The following is a 15,434-nucleotide window of genomic DNA, read 5'->3' on the forward strand; positions in this document are numbered from 1 at the left end:
GACGACATTACGTTCCGTTTCCTCCCCTCTGCTGTCTCTCTCTGTGTAAAGCTATACAGCGCATTTTGCAGCCATTATTATCTGACCCTATGTGAGTATGTTTTGTTTTTGTTCAGTTTCTCATGTCCTCTGTTCTGACTCTGTCTGAGAAAACGCCCGGATCTCAAAGCACATTTAGATTTTTTGCTCATTACTTGTCCACTCTAACTTTCTAGTTTCCATTTTTGAATCCTACCTTTGCCCCTTTTCCTCACCGTTACAGGGATTTATTTGCTAATTTGTATTTTAGAATTTAAATAAAAGAACTATGATAGAAGGGAAACCTAGTTAGAAACATCTGATGAGGGGAAAACTAATTAAATACGATAATTAATGAATTTTATGTACAGAGAATATTTATTTTAAATGTATATATTATCAGCAGTTTGTAAGTATTGCCATCGCTGTTGTCACCTGTATGTACTGTAGCTTCTTCTTCTTCAAGTCTCCAGCAGTGGGACTGAAAATATGCACTGACAGGCTGCTCTGTCTTTGTAGTTAGTGATGTATAATCCATATTTAACACAGGGATCATCGAATAATAGATTCCAGGTTCATGTGAAGTTTACCACGAAATGATTTTACTTGAAAGGAACCAGTTGAGCTGTAACTGATTTATGGGGTAGCTGCGCTCTCTAGCACTCTCTAGTGGGCCTTTGTGGGTTTAGAGCGTTAACTTTGAGGATTTATCATATCAAGATGCAACTTTTGATCACACGTTTTTTCTTTCAACAGTTTTTAAGTGTTCAAATCATGACAGAGAGATAGTTGAGTAGGAATGTTAGGTCATGCAATAGGATCTTAACAAATAGAAGCGAGGCATTAAGTGCTTTTATCTTCGCCTCAAGGGTAAATAAAGATGATTTAGTTCATGTTATGTCATAACTACTCAGCACAGCTGTTAAAAGCTGCGACTGGTGAGTCATCTGTGTCACGACCTGTTTCCTCCTCAATGAATGGGTCTGTGTTTCTGCACTGGGATGGGCCTAACCTCCTTAATACTTCCTGAGAAGGTGAGCAGGTTGCAGACCTCAGCTGCAGCATGTCGTACTGTACAAACAAGCTTTTGACTGTGAATTTAAATTCCACGTTTTAAGATCTAATGTTGTTAAATTAATGATTCCAGTGCAGACGAATGCAAAAACGTGGGGGCCGAAGTCGGTCTGTGTTTGACGTTGTGTTATTGTTATGTACCAAGAGATGGGCTCGTGTTACACTGATATCACATGCGCATGTGTTGTGACAGGTACGTGGTGAGGAGTGGTGTTGTGGTGGCGGATTGACACGCACACGAGTGTGTGTGAGTGCGAGTCCTTAACAGTGTTTGTCAGTGTTTGTTTACTGTTCAAATGATATGCATTTCTCCCAAATGTTACGTGATATTAAAGCTGTATATGTGTATGGAGATGTATATGGAATTGAATATGCAAAGAAAAACATAAAGATATAATTTAATGACCATAACGTTCATTGGTTTTTACTCGTCTATCTATAAAGCAAGTTGCGTCTGTGTGTGTGTGTCTGTGTGTGTGTCTGTGTGTCTGTCTGTCTGTCTGTCTGTCTGTGTGGCTGTGACAGGAATATCTCGCTGACCGTCAGTCAGGTCGCCTTAAGACTTTGGATATGGGTAGAGCATGGCCCGATGTGTGTGCATCCTTGATTTTCAAATTTTTGGGAGGAATTTAAATTTTCACTGATTTATAATGCTGCACTTTTGCTGATTTATCACGCTACACCAGGCAGGCAGCGGCTCATCAGCAGCAGCTGCGCTGTCTGGAGCGGGGGGAGGTGGGAGTGAAGAGGCTGTCCTCACGGTGGGTGAGAGATTTTCACACGGTTCACCGCAGAACATGGTGTTATACTGAAACGATGAGGTGTCCAATGCGAGAGCACATATTTATTTAGCATTAGCATGCTACTACTTTGGGGCTAACTTGGCGAATCTGTTTCCAAAGGTAAGCTAGTGAGGCTACGGTTAGCATTAACTTAGGGCTAACGTAATACAAGCATGCTACGGCTTTGCGGCTCACTTGCGCGAACCTGTTTCCAAAGCTAGGGACAAGTGTTGTGAATTAGCTTTGGCTAAAAACACTATGATGCATGCATCAGATGACTGTTCAAAATTGTCTATGTTTTTGTATCTGTTCCTATCTAAATAAACCTTAAAAAAAAAAAGCCAGCGAGTCTACGATTAGCATTAGCGTAGGACTACCCCAATACGGGTTCGTACCTATGTTCCCCGGGTCCTATGTTCCCCGTTTTTTCCCAAAAAAAGGTCCTATGTTCCCCACTTTGTATGTGACAGGGGAACATAGGACCCTTTTTTAGAGAAAGGGTCCTATGTTCCCCGTTCTCATACAAAGCGGGGAACATAGGACCCGGGGAACATAGGTACGGCCCCACATAATACGAGCATGCTACTACTTTGCAGCTAACTTGGCGAACCTGTTTCCAAAGGTAAGCTAGCGAGGCTACGAATAGCATTAGCGTAGGGATAACATTATACGAGCGTGCTACTACTTTGCGGCTAACTTGGCAAACCTGTTTCCAAAGGTAAGCTAGCAAGGCTACGAATAGCATTAGCGTAGGGCTAACATAATACGAGCATGCTACTACTTTGCGGCTAACTTGGCGAACCTGTTTCCAAAGGTAAGCTAGTGAGGCTACGATTACCATTAGCGTAGGGCTAACATAATACAATCACTGTGCAACCTCATTAGGCACAACCCAAATGTTTTCAATTTTGATTAGCATTAGCGTAGCTAGTTTTTGTATTAGGTTAGCCTTTACGTTCCTTTCATGCATTACCATAACTGAAAAATCTTCTTCAGCTCCCACTATAGGAATTCATACTTCCTAAGGGCACTGCACTAGTTATTTTTTTTTTAAAAAGGAGCAGACCATGAACAAATGTATCTTTATTTTAATGGATACAATAGTGCATTTAATACTAGATTGTCAGTAAGCGTCGTTCAGTTCCTCACTACAGAGTAGGTCTTTCTTTGGTCAATGAAATGACTCAGTGCTGCTATAGGTCCATAACTACAGTGCCCTAAATGCATCGTAAACCATGAAAGACATGATCTGTGTCCAGCACATGACATCAGCACACCTTCAGTGTTCACACACAGTTAAAAGACAAATACATAAACATAGATATAACTCAGCACACACACACACGTGTTAGAGAAACAAATGGACCCCCAGGTGTTGAGCTGTGAATATATAGTGTTATGGGCTGTTTTTATGACGACGCCCCTTCTCAGGCTCTCCGTCCTCCACCGGTGGTCAAACCGTCATCCTCTCCCCATCAGGCCTTGTTTGCCCAGGTTTTGGCGTTGCTACGGCGATTAGGACAGCGCTTCCTGTTCGTTGACCTCTGAAAGCGCCTGGGCCACCCAGACAATTCTCTGCACCGCTCAGCTGCAGAGTCCAAAAGACAGACGGACAGAGACGGATGTGTGAGCGTGCACCCAGATATCGCGGCTGTGCGTGCAGAGCAGAGTGCCCGTCTCACCTTTCAGAAACTCGTCCTGCTCGCACACCGTCCTCATGCAGATCTCTTTGTTGATCACGTAGACACGAGGGAGGCTGCATTCAAAAAGTAGTTGTCTCATTAACATGCTTATTACATGTTCGTGCAATCATTTGTGTTGGAAAGCACACGTTTCTACATTATAAATACTTTTTTATAATTTTATAATTACTTTTTTTTCTATTCTGAAAGTCAACAGCTCACCTGTAGAAACAAACACTGCCAATGCATCTCTTGAAAGGCTTGTGAACGGAGTACATCCTGGTGCAAGTATACATCTCCTCCCTACAGTCTGCAGAGACAGAGGAAACATTAGGGGTGTTTCGATTCACATATGAATCACGATTCTAATCATCCCAGTTCTGAATCGATTCATAAACTTAAAAAATCGAGTTTTATTTATGCAAGTTATTTTTTTTTGTACAGTAAGTAAGTTTGTATTTGTTTTGAATGAATAAATGTTAAAGGTGCCATATGTAAAAATGTGGCCAAACACGGTTACTACATTCAAATTCAAAATACAGAGGTCTTTAAGGTTTCATTTTCTGACGTAACTGGCAACCCGTGGTTGCTCGGCAGCTGAGACGCTACTTACTGCGATGATTGGTAGACGGCGGTAGGTGGCGCCACATGCCAAAACATGATTTCAAAACATAAACATGATTTGCAGTCTGCAAAATATTTTTTTTAATGCAAATATTTTGTCTGTACTGTTGTTGTTGGTGAGTTCAGTTTGTTATATGAACATTATTCCTGAGTCTGTGACATATTAGGAGGATTTTATGGCCACTTGCTTTAGATTTATTACATAATGCACCTTTAACTTTTGTCTTAAGTTTGCCTTTGTGTGATCACATTATCTTATACAAACTGTATTGTTTTGATGCCATAATTTGCCTTAAAGGGACACTGTGTAGTATTTATGGGTTTATATAACCTAAAATCCACTCTTTTATACATATTATGTGCTCCTGCATTGTCTAGTCGCTGTATAATAGTTTTTGTTTCATTTTCGTAGTGTTTCAAAAAGTCATGTAAAATAACATGGTCGTGGGCCGCGGTTGCATAGCCACTGTTAGCAACGAGACGCCATGTTTCTACCGGAGCCTGTAAGGACAAACGCGAGCGAAAGAAATCAAGCGTCTCTTTAAATGTAGCTGAAGTCCCGCCTCCTCTCTCTCCGCTTCGTCTGCTACGGCCGCGGTAGCTCCGCCCTCTCCCTCACCTCACGAACCTCATCTGCTGACACGGAGAAAGACGACGAGGACGACATTTGACCGGCTGAGGATACCGTAGCGCTCAGGGAAGGGAGGGGGTGAGCAGAGGAGCAGTTCTTTGTTGTAAATTTCAGCCTCTCCTCTAGATGCCACTATAAACTACTTATTTCCCCTTTAAAGGGACACTGTGTAGTATTTATTGGTTTATATAACCCAAAATCCACTTTTTTATACATATTATGTGCTCCTGCATTGTCTAGTCGCTGTATAATAGTTTTTGTTTCATTTTGGTAGTGTTTCAAAAAGTCATGTAAAATAACATGGTCGCGGGCCGCGGTTGCATAGCCACTGTTAGCAGAGAGACGTCATGTTTCTACGGGAGCCTGTAAGGACAAACGCGAGAGAACAAATCAAGCGTCTCTTTACTTGTAGCAGAAGTCCCGCCTCCTCTCTCTCCGCTTCGTCTGCTACAAAAGACGACAAGGACGACATTTGACCGGCTGAGGACACCGTAGCGCTCAGGGAAGGGAGGGGGTGAGCAGAGGAGCAGTCCTTTGTTGTAAATTTCAGCCTCTCCTCTAGATGGCACTATAAACTACTTACTTCACCTTTAACGCACTATGCGTTGTATCAATTTTTTGAATCGAGAATCGATTTCGAATCGAATAGTGACCATAAGAATCGGAATCGGAATCGAATCTTGAGCCACCCAAAGATTCACATCCCTAGGAAACATGCTGTGAAAAAAGTACAAAATGAAGTGAACAAAACGTGGGGGTGAGTGTTTGTGCTCAGGAGCTCATGGGGCCTCCTTCGAGGTCATGTTCAGTCTGCAGTCACTCACTGGTTGGCAGGGTGCCTCCCGGTGCCTCAGTGGTCTCTAGGAACGAGGAGAGAAAACATTTCAGTGACTCACAGACTGACAGATGTCACGAAACACAACTTTGTCCTGATCTAAACTGTGACTTGTGTGAGCAGAAGAGCGTTACCAGACTGCGGGGTTTGGGCTGCAGCTGTGAGCACTGTGGAACAGAAACCACATGAGGGGAGTGTTTCGCAGCATAAAAAACAAACACGCGGCGACTCAACCGTAATTAAACAGGATGATTTGTGTGTACTGTTTGGCAGCGTTACCGTGGAAACTGCAGAGGAGCAGGGCCACTGGAAGGCCGCCCATTCCTTCAACTTGCAAGAGGCGCACGCTTTTTTTTACGAGCTGGAGGAAACCAAAGAGGAAAAGAGTCGGGATGATTTCACAAAGTGGAACTGTTCAATTTTCTCTCTTGGGATTTTTTTTTTTTTTTTGCGCTGTTTATGTTTCCCTTTAATCCTCGTGCATATAAATGCTCCCAACATTCCAGTGCACTGTAATGTTTTCCCCACAGCTTTGCTCCAGCTAAAAACACACAGAGTGGTGCTGTGTTTTGGGCAACAGACGAAGTTGTCATCGTTATAGAAAAAGTGCAGCAGCCTGATGTCATTTTTGCTGTGGAATAATATTTCTACTGTACTGTGATTATTAGACTGCATGTAAACAGCCGCATAAGGGGGTAGTGGAGCAACTTAAACACAGATTACAATAAATTCACTTTCTGCTTCTGAAAATGTTCCGCTCTCCTTAAGTCCCTGTCTTTCTTCTTCTTCTTCTTCCCTCTCCCCACTCCCACTGTGCATCATTCCTCTTGTGATGTGTCAGTGCGACATTAGAGTCCAAGATGTGAGTTCTCACAAAAGAATGTGTTTTTTAATGTGAGCAACCCCCCCCCCCATCCACTCCTCCTTTGTTACAGTCGCTCATTGTTTAATAGCTTTCTTTTTCATAGAACATATCAGTGAACTTTTTATCTTTGACACAAGTTGTGTCTCATCTCATCACACATTATTTGTAATGAGTGAATGAAAATCAAACCCTGAACTGTTCTGCTTTAGCTCTGTTGGCTTGTGAGTGACAATGTTTTTTTCCGCCGTCTGCTGAACTCTGCACGCCGCCACGCGTCACAAACAAAAAAAAAGCAATATTCTGAAGTTAATCGGTGTTTAATATTCACTATTCATGGCAGATGTGAGCTACGTTTTGATCTGCAGGTGTTTTCCGTGTGGCTCGCTCCTACAGTACAGTGTCAAATCGAGGTGGAAAAAAAAAGAAGAAGAAGCATAATTTACTTGTACTCACAACTTTTTTGCTGTCGTCCACAACTGCTGTAGTTTTATGGATCTTTTGTCTTCTTCTTCTTTCCCCTCCCTCCCTCTTCTCATCCCTCCTTCTCCTCCTCCTCCTCCTCCTCCAGTCCTTCTTCCAAACATATCTTACTTTTTTTTTCTCATGCTGCTCCAGCCTGTTAAAAATGAGTTTTTCTCTCTCTTTTTATTTAACATTTGCAATGTATGCCTCTGTCAGTGTCTGATGCAAATGAAAACAAATATATATTTTTTTACAGCAACACAATAGATCAGAAATGCAGGTATCCTCTGCATAAATGTCCAACCATCATTAGAAGAATGATTTTTCTGAATCTCTTCACTCTAATTAAAGTAATGAAGCTGCTGATGAACACAAATGAACTACAGAGGTGTCCAGTCACTCGAAAGTGGGCCTCACATTTATCTTTCTGCACTACCGAATACGACCAGCAGGTGGCGCAGTGCTCACAGATAGTGTGGCCTCTGTCTCCAACAATTGATCTCCTCAGAGTCACGTAAGGTCAGTACAACAGAAGTGAGCAGATTTAGGGCCAAGACAAACACAGGCTCGGGATAATTGTGCATTTAATCAGTAATAACAGAGTAATGTCATGAGTGTGTGTGTGTGTGTGTGTGTGCTGCACATCCTCACCTTATATAATTCAATTTAATTTCATTACAACATCTACAAATGTATTTTCTGATTCATTATTAACTCGATTCTTAATAAATAAACTTTTAGTTAGTTTAGTATTTCAAAATGCATTGCAGGCCACGCGGTACAGTAGTGGCTCGCACTGTTGCCTTGCAGCAAAAAGACCTGGGTTTGCGATAAGGACTGAAGGAAGGCCTTTTCTGCATGGAGATTTACATGTTTTTGCTCTAGGTACGCACTCTTATACAAATAAAAGTGCTAAGTAGAACCGTATAAGGTACTTCGGCTTGTCCTCAAAGGAGAACCCTTTTTGGCTCCAGATAGAACCTAAAAAAAGGTTCCACCAGGAACCGTTTTAAAACCCTTTATTCAGGAAAGGGGTTTTAAAGGGTTCTCTGGGTCAAAATGGTTCTTACTGGTTTTTCAGAAGCAAATGGTTCCAGGTAGAACCTCAGCCCTTGTAGAAGGACCCTTTTGGAACCCTTATTTCTAAGAGTGCAGTGTCAGTGACCTGTGACCCTCATGTGGAGGATAAAGAAGTAAACAATAAATGAATGAATTCCCCATTGAGCAGACAAACAGACTTGATGAAGGGAATTGTAATCGGTATGTTTATCTATTTTCTGACAATAAAGAAAAAAAACAATATCAGCAACTAATGAGAATAAAGACACATAAACAAGTAATATATTTTTATAATTAAAGGTGCATTATGTAATAAATCTAAAGCAACTGGCCATAAAATCCTCCTAATATGTCACAGAGACTCAGGAATAATGTTCATGTTCCAAAATATTTGCATTAAAAAAAACATTTTGCAGACTGCAAATCATGTTTATGTTTTGAAATCATGTTTTTGCATGTGGCGCCACCTACCGCCGTCTACCAATCATTGCAGTCAGTAGAGTCTCAGCTGCCCAGCAACCACGGGTTGCCAGTTACGTCAGAAAACGAAACCTAAGAGACCTCGGTATTTTGAATTTGAATGTAGTGACCGTTTTTGGCCACATTCTTACATATGGTACCTATTATTACTATTGGAAAGACCTGTCCGCAGCTGAAGTGCCCTTGAGCAAGACACCTGACCCCCTCACTGCTCCCCGAGCGCCGCTGAATGCAGGCAGCTCACTGCTCTGGGTTAGCATGTACTTCACCTCACTGTGTGCTGTGTGTGTTTACTAACTAAAATGCAGAGATTGGAAATTTCCCCACTGCGGGACTAATAAGGGAATCTTAATCTTAATCTTAATCTTATTATAATAATATAATTGGTTTCTGATTACATATTTTTAAAAATATGATTTTTAAAATATTTGTTCTTTGTGTGTCCCTGTGCTGGGACGGCTTTTAGATGATTCTACATTCTCAGGTGATGCATTCGTTAAGATGCTTGTGAAATACAACGACTTTATAAACACACACAGCTGAGCATTTGTTCTGTCTTGCCCACATTTCCCTCATCATCTCGTTACATAAGTCGGGCCTTCGAAGTGTTAATCTACGTCGTCTTCGAGGCCAGAGTTCCTGACCCTTTGTATCAGAGTCTCTTTGTGTTGGAAATATCCTTTTTTTTATGACCGTCGAAGCTGCACAGGGGGAGAGGAAACCTGACTCTGCGCCGGCTCCCATGAGCTCGACTAATATAAATGTCGCTACACATACTCTCGAAGTCGCACATAACAAAAACTCTCGCTGGCCCTCGTCCTGCAGTATAGGCTCAGTCGGTTTCACGAGGGACACTCATCATCATCCCCTTGACATATCTGGGCTACAGGGACTGCAGACTGAGCCGCCGGTGCCTGTGGGGTGGCCCTAACAAGGTCGCCCCGGGCGAAGCTGGTGACAGCTTGACAGATGGAGGCAATGTAAGCGAAAAGAGAAGAGGAAGAGCGGCCAAGAGCCATCAATGTGTACGCACCAACCCGCCCGTTCTAGCCCATGCTATACCGGGGTTGGGAATGAGTTACACAAGTAAAGGAGTCATGTGTTCATGAAGCAATGCAGGATAGTAGTCACGCAGAAAGGCAAACATGCCTGATAGTAAACACATGATGATCTCTCAAGTTGTTTATTAGCTGGAAGTGGCCGCACGAGGCATTCCGACGCTGCGTGTTCGCTCCGTCTGCAACCTCGTTCTCACCCCAACACGCTTCTCAGCGCTCAGTCTCTGCATTTCAAGCAGCTGGTGCATTTTTATGTCCCGCTGTGTTTCCTGTGCATGTAAACAAACACACACACACACACACACACACACACACACACACACACACACACTCTCACAGAACCAGCTGAGCTCTCTCTCCCGTTTGCACGTTGTAAATCTCGGTAAATGCCAACTCGAACACTTTAAAAGCGTTTAAATGAGTCGAAGCAGTGGGGAAATATTAGGCCACGGTGACCCCAAGTATTTGGAGATATGTTTCAGACCTTTGGGCCAGATGTACTCTGATCATTAATCCGGCTCTTGTGTCAGCGTCTGCTTTTGCAGCTATCATTATCACGGCATGTGAGGGCTTTTGCCAGGTATGAGTCTAAATATCTGTTACAAATATAATGTAGTTTTACAGCTCAGTTTGTGTTAAAAGAGCGTCAGAGTTTTAATCTTTAGACCCGTTGTGCTTCAGTGAGCTTAATTCAATAGCTTGTGGTCGCATGAAATCTGAATCTCGTTGCCAATTGGTATGTTTATCTATTTTCTGACAATAAAGAAAAAAACAATATCAGCAACTAATGAGAATAAAGACACATTAACAAGTAATATATTTTTATAATTAAAGGTGCATTATGTAATAAATCTAAAGCAACTGGTCATAAAATCCTCCTAATATGTCACAGAGACTCAGGAATAATGTTCATGTTCCAAAATATTTGCATTAAAAAAAATATTTTGCAGACTGCAAATCATGTTTACGTTTTGAAATCATGTTTTTGCATGTGGCGCCACCTACCGCCGTCTACCAGTCATTGCAGTCAGTAGAGTCTCAGCTGCCGAGCAACCACGGGTTGCCAGTTACGTCAGAAAACGAAACCTAAGAGACCTCGGTATTTTGAATTTGAATGTAGTGACCGTTTTTGGCCACATTGTTACATATGGCACCTTTTATAATAATATAATTGGTTTCTGATTACATATTTTTAAATGAGTTGAAGCAGTGGGGAAATATTAGGCCACGGTGACCCCAAGTATTTGGAGATATGTTTCAGACCTTTGGGCCAGATGTACTCTGATCATTAATCCGGCTCTTGTGTCAGCGTCTGCTTTTGCAGCTATCATTATCACGGCATGTGAGGGCTTTTGCCAGGTATGAGTCTAAATATCTGCTACAACTATAATGTAGTTTTACAGCTCAGTTTGTGTTAAAAAATCGTCAGAGTTTTTTCAAAAAACACAAATACGTTCATTTTACAGTACATTACAAACAAAATGTGAATCTTTAGACCCGTTGTGCTTCAGTGAGCTTAATTCAATAGCTCGTGGTCGCGTGAAATCTGAATCTCGTTGCCATCACACTTCTTTATCAAGCTTGTTGAGTTGCTCTATTAGACGGTTTGTGTTTCATATTCACATTTTCGTGGAGCCGTGTGTGAGATTTACTGACATCTGACATTTATTGGTCAGATTTAATGGTCAGACACAAACAGAGGACTCTTCCGCACTCTTTCTACTTTGTCCATCAAGGGGCAATAATGCTGATAAAACATGGCGGCCTGCGAAAAAAAAAAAGTACATATAAAAGACTGGTTTATACTTTTGCTGGCTAAAACTTAAAGGTGAAGTAAGTAGTTTATAGTGCCATCTAGAGGAGAGGCTGAAATTTACAACAAAGAACTGCTGCTCTGCTCACCCCCTCCCTTCCCTGAGCGAGACGGTATCCGCAGCCGGTCAAATGTCGTCCTCGTCGTCTTTCTCCGTGTCAGCAGATGAGGTTCGTGAGGCGAGGGAGAGGGCGGAGCTACCGCGGCCGTGGCAGACGAAGCGGAGAGAGTGGAGGCGGGACTTCAGCTACAAGTAAAGAGACGCTTGTTTTGTTCTCTCGCGTTTGTCCTTACAGGCTCCCGTAGAAACATGGCGTCTCGCTGCTAACAGTGGCTATGCAACTGCGGCCCGCGACCATGTTATTTTACATGACTTTTTGAAACACTATGAAAATGAAACAAAAACTATATTACAGCGACTAGACAATGCAGGAGCACATAATATGTATGAAAAAGTGGATTTTGGGTTATATAAACCCATAAATACTACATAGTGTCCCTTTAAGTTGTTGTTAAGTTTAGTCTCCATGGTAACTAACCACACTGTCCTCTAACCAGCTCTTCCTGATCAGTTTATCCTTCTCTCTGTTTGTTTAGTTAGACCTTTATCTGTGCTGCTTTTTATTTGAGTTGACAATGGATGGACTTGATGAAGTTGTTGATATAATTATGGAGGAAGAGGCTTTTCCATTTACTATTACCAGTGTTGTAATGTAACAAAGCACAATTACTTTGTACTCAAGAACTACATTTACGTATCTGCTCTTTACTTTGTTACTTGTATTGCGAGCAACTTTTACTTTACCTCCACTACATTTCCTCTAACTGTCTTTGTTACTCATTACTACCAAATAAAATAATAAGAAGAGTTGGTATTATGGTCTGTATTTATGTAGAGCTTTCCTAGTCTTGATGAGCTGCTTTACACTACAGTTTTCACCCATTCACACACACTGCAACACGGGGTTAAGTGTCTTGCTCAAGGACACATATAGGGCCAGGAATTGAACCCACAACCTTCCAGTTGAAAGACAACTCAGCCTACCACTGAGCTGAACTCATCACTTTTTTTTAATACTTTTACTTCTAAAACTTAAGTAGATTTTATATTACAAAATGACTTTTTATACTTAAAGGTGCATTATGTAATAAATCATAAAATCCTCCTAATATGTCACAGAGACTCAGGAATAATGTTCATATAACAAACTGAACTCACCAACAACAACAGTACAGACAAAATATTTGCATTAAAAAAAATTTTGCAGACTGCAAATCATGTTTATGTTTTGATATCATGTTTTGGCGTCATGTGGCGCCACCTACCGCCGTCTACCAGTCATTGCAGTCAGTAGAGTCTCAGCTGCCGAGCAACCACGGGTTGCCAGTTACGTCAGAAAAACGAAACCTAAAAGACCTCGGTGTTTTGAATTTGAATGTAGTAACTGTTTTTGGCCACATTCTTACATATAGCACCTTTAAGTAAAGTAAATGTCATGTTAATACTTTTACTTAAGTAATATTATATTTTAAAGTGGCTAGAACTTCTACCAAAGTCATTTTCTGGTAACATACTTGTACTAGTATCCCTTTAAGGTACTTTATACTGACTGTTACTCAGGAAACGCAGGTGGTCAGTGCTGCGGTTGGAATAATTTAGCGACAGGGAGATGTATGGTCCCACAGTTGAGGATCATATTTTTACATGAAGACGCTGTCAATCATTCACACGGCTCAACAAAATATGATGCTGTCCACAACCTCCAGTTGCACGACAGGCGAGGACAAGTGTCCAATGACATTTTTTTTTTTTTGTCGCGCAACAAAGTGTATCTCGGGGCTTAAGTCCATAAAAAAGTGAACATTTCTCATTTAAAAGTGATTATAAACTATAAACTTATAACTAGTCTGGACCTTTAAGGCTGAGATGAGATCATTCACGATGCAAAGTACAAGGAGCTGCGTCTCCATGGCGCTGCGTTTGTTTCTCCCTGTTCCCGTTTCTCCTGTTTCCATCATCGCTGATGTCTGTCCTCGTGCCCCTTAGACAGATTTGCACCTCGAGCAGCGTCTTTGTGTTTGGCACTCTATTGTCTCTGTGGCCCACGCCATGTGTTTCCATTTGTCAGACTGGGGTCCTCCGTTAATGCAGGCATGGGAGTGTCACATGAGCCGTGTGTTTCTCTGTTTCTTGGAAACTAGCGTCCCAACTGGCTGCTACTAAAGGAGCTCTCAAATGTTTTAAGGCATGGGTTTTGATACCTGAGGGCCAATTTAGGAACTCAACATTGGACTGAGGGCCGCCAAAGGAAAAAAAACAAACAGAAATCCCATTTGTAATCATTTTAATGACCAGATTGCAGTTCTACAGTTTAGCGTTACGTAATATAAGGGTTAATATAAAGAAACTTAAGCATTAATATAATAACGCTTTATAATTTACTGGGTAACTACCCAGTATTTTGGCCATTAATTACAGGTTAATACCAAGTAACACATTTCTCTTAGCATATATTTACTGGGTAAATAGCTAGTAATTGGGGCTGTAGCTACCTGCTTATTACCAGCTTATTACCCATTAATACACTTAAAGGTGAAGTAAGTAGTTTATAGTGCCATCTAGAGGAGAGGCTGAAATTTACAACAAAGACCTGCTCCTCTGCTCACCCCCTCCCTTCCCTGAGCGCTACGGTGTCCTCAGCCGGTCAAATGTCGTCCTCGTCGTCTTTCTCCGTGTCAGCAGATGAGGTTCGTGAGGCGAGGGAGAGGGCGGAGCTACCGCGGCCGTAGCAGACGAAGCGGAGAGAGTGGAGGCGGGACTTCAGCTACAAGCAAACAGACGCTTGATTTGTTCTCTCGCGTTTGTCCTTACAGGCTCCGGTAGAAACATGGCGTCTCGCTGCTAACAGTGGCTATGCAACCGCGGCCCGCGACCATGTTATTTTACATGACTTTTTGAAACACTACGAAAATGAAACAAAAACTATTATACAGCGACTAGACAATGCAGGAGCACATAATATGTATAAAAAAGTGGATTTTGGGTTATATAAACCAATAAATACTACACATTGTCCCTTTAAGTAATATAAGGGTTAATATAAAGAAACTTAAGCATTAATATAATAACGCTTTATAATTTACTAGGTAACTACCCAGTATTTTGGCCATTAATTGCAGGTTAATAGCAAGTAACACATTTCTGTTGCCATATATTTACTGGGTAAATAGCTAGTAATTGGGGGCTGTAGCTACCTGCTTATTACCAGCTTATAACCCAATAATACACTAAAATTCACCATATAGAAACCAGGTAAATACCCAGAATGTTTGTTTACACTTATTGGTCTGTATCCAGTAATGTCCAATAAACATTAAACAAGCTTAGTAGCTCCTGGATTAAAACTATCAACTGTAATTCATTGCGGGGCCATCAGAAATGTTTAGGCGGGCCGCCATTGGCCCGCGGGCCGCACTTTGAGAACCAATGTTTTAAGGCATGGTTGTCAAACTCTGGCCCGCGGGCCAAATTTGGCGACTTTGATGGTCAGTATAGCGGTATTTTCAAATTTATTAGCTTGTGGAAAAAGTTAATGTTGATATTTACCTCAGAAGGCTGCAAATAGAAAAGAGGCATTCCATTTTTTATTTAAATTTTATTTGATATGCCATTGATATTTTTTAATTATTATTATTATTATTTGAAACTCGATTTTGCATGTCACTATAAAGTTATATAAGCCTTGCTTGTTCAATATTCAATGCAAAACTTGTTTGGGTCCCTATTAAAAGGTTCATTTGTTCAACCTTGGCCCCTGCGGCTTTGTTCAGTTTTAAATTTTGGCCCACTCTGTATTTGAGTTTGACGCCCCTGTTTTAAGGTAAACACACTGTGGTGCATGACTGGATAGCACCACTAATTCATATAGCTCATGGAAGCGGACGACCTGAGAAGGAAGAGGGAATGAATGGGAAGACGGGTCACCACGGGTGTGCAGAGTAGAGGTGACCACAGGAGATGAAAGGGAGTGAGGCTCAAGGGGGCAATGAG

The 15,434-nt window shown here is 41.6% G+C and overlaps 1 protein-coding gene across 1 annotated transcript; it reads right to left on the bottom strand.

Annotated features, from left to right (window-relative positions):
- Positions 1 to 2,982: 2,982 nt before the first annotated feature.
- On the bottom strand, positions 2,983 to 7,004 carry mfap5 (microfibril associated protein 5). The gene is made up of 7 exons (XM_083889016.1): positions 6,965 to 7,004; positions 5,926 to 6,007; positions 5,781 to 5,813; positions 5,636 to 5,671; positions 3,779 to 3,866; positions 3,557 to 3,630; positions 2,983 to 3,462 (listed from the first exon to the last, which is right to left on the bottom strand). The coding sequence occupies exons 2-7, from the start codon at positions 5,966 to 5,968 to the stop codon at positions 3,350 to 3,352; spliced, it is 387 nt and encodes a 128-aa protein (XP_083745142.1). The 5' UTR covers positions 5,969 to 6,007; positions 6,965 to 7,004; the 3' UTR covers positions 2,983 to 3,349.
- Between the last annotated feature and the right edge of the window lie 8,430 nt (positions 7,005 to 15,434).

Source organism: Microchirus variegatus, assembly GCF_963457635.1.
Source record: "Microchirus variegatus genome assembly, chromosome: 1".
NCBI classification, from domain to species: Eukaryota; Metazoa; Chordata; class Actinopteri; order Pleuronectiformes; family Soleidae; genus Microchirus; species Microchirus variegatus.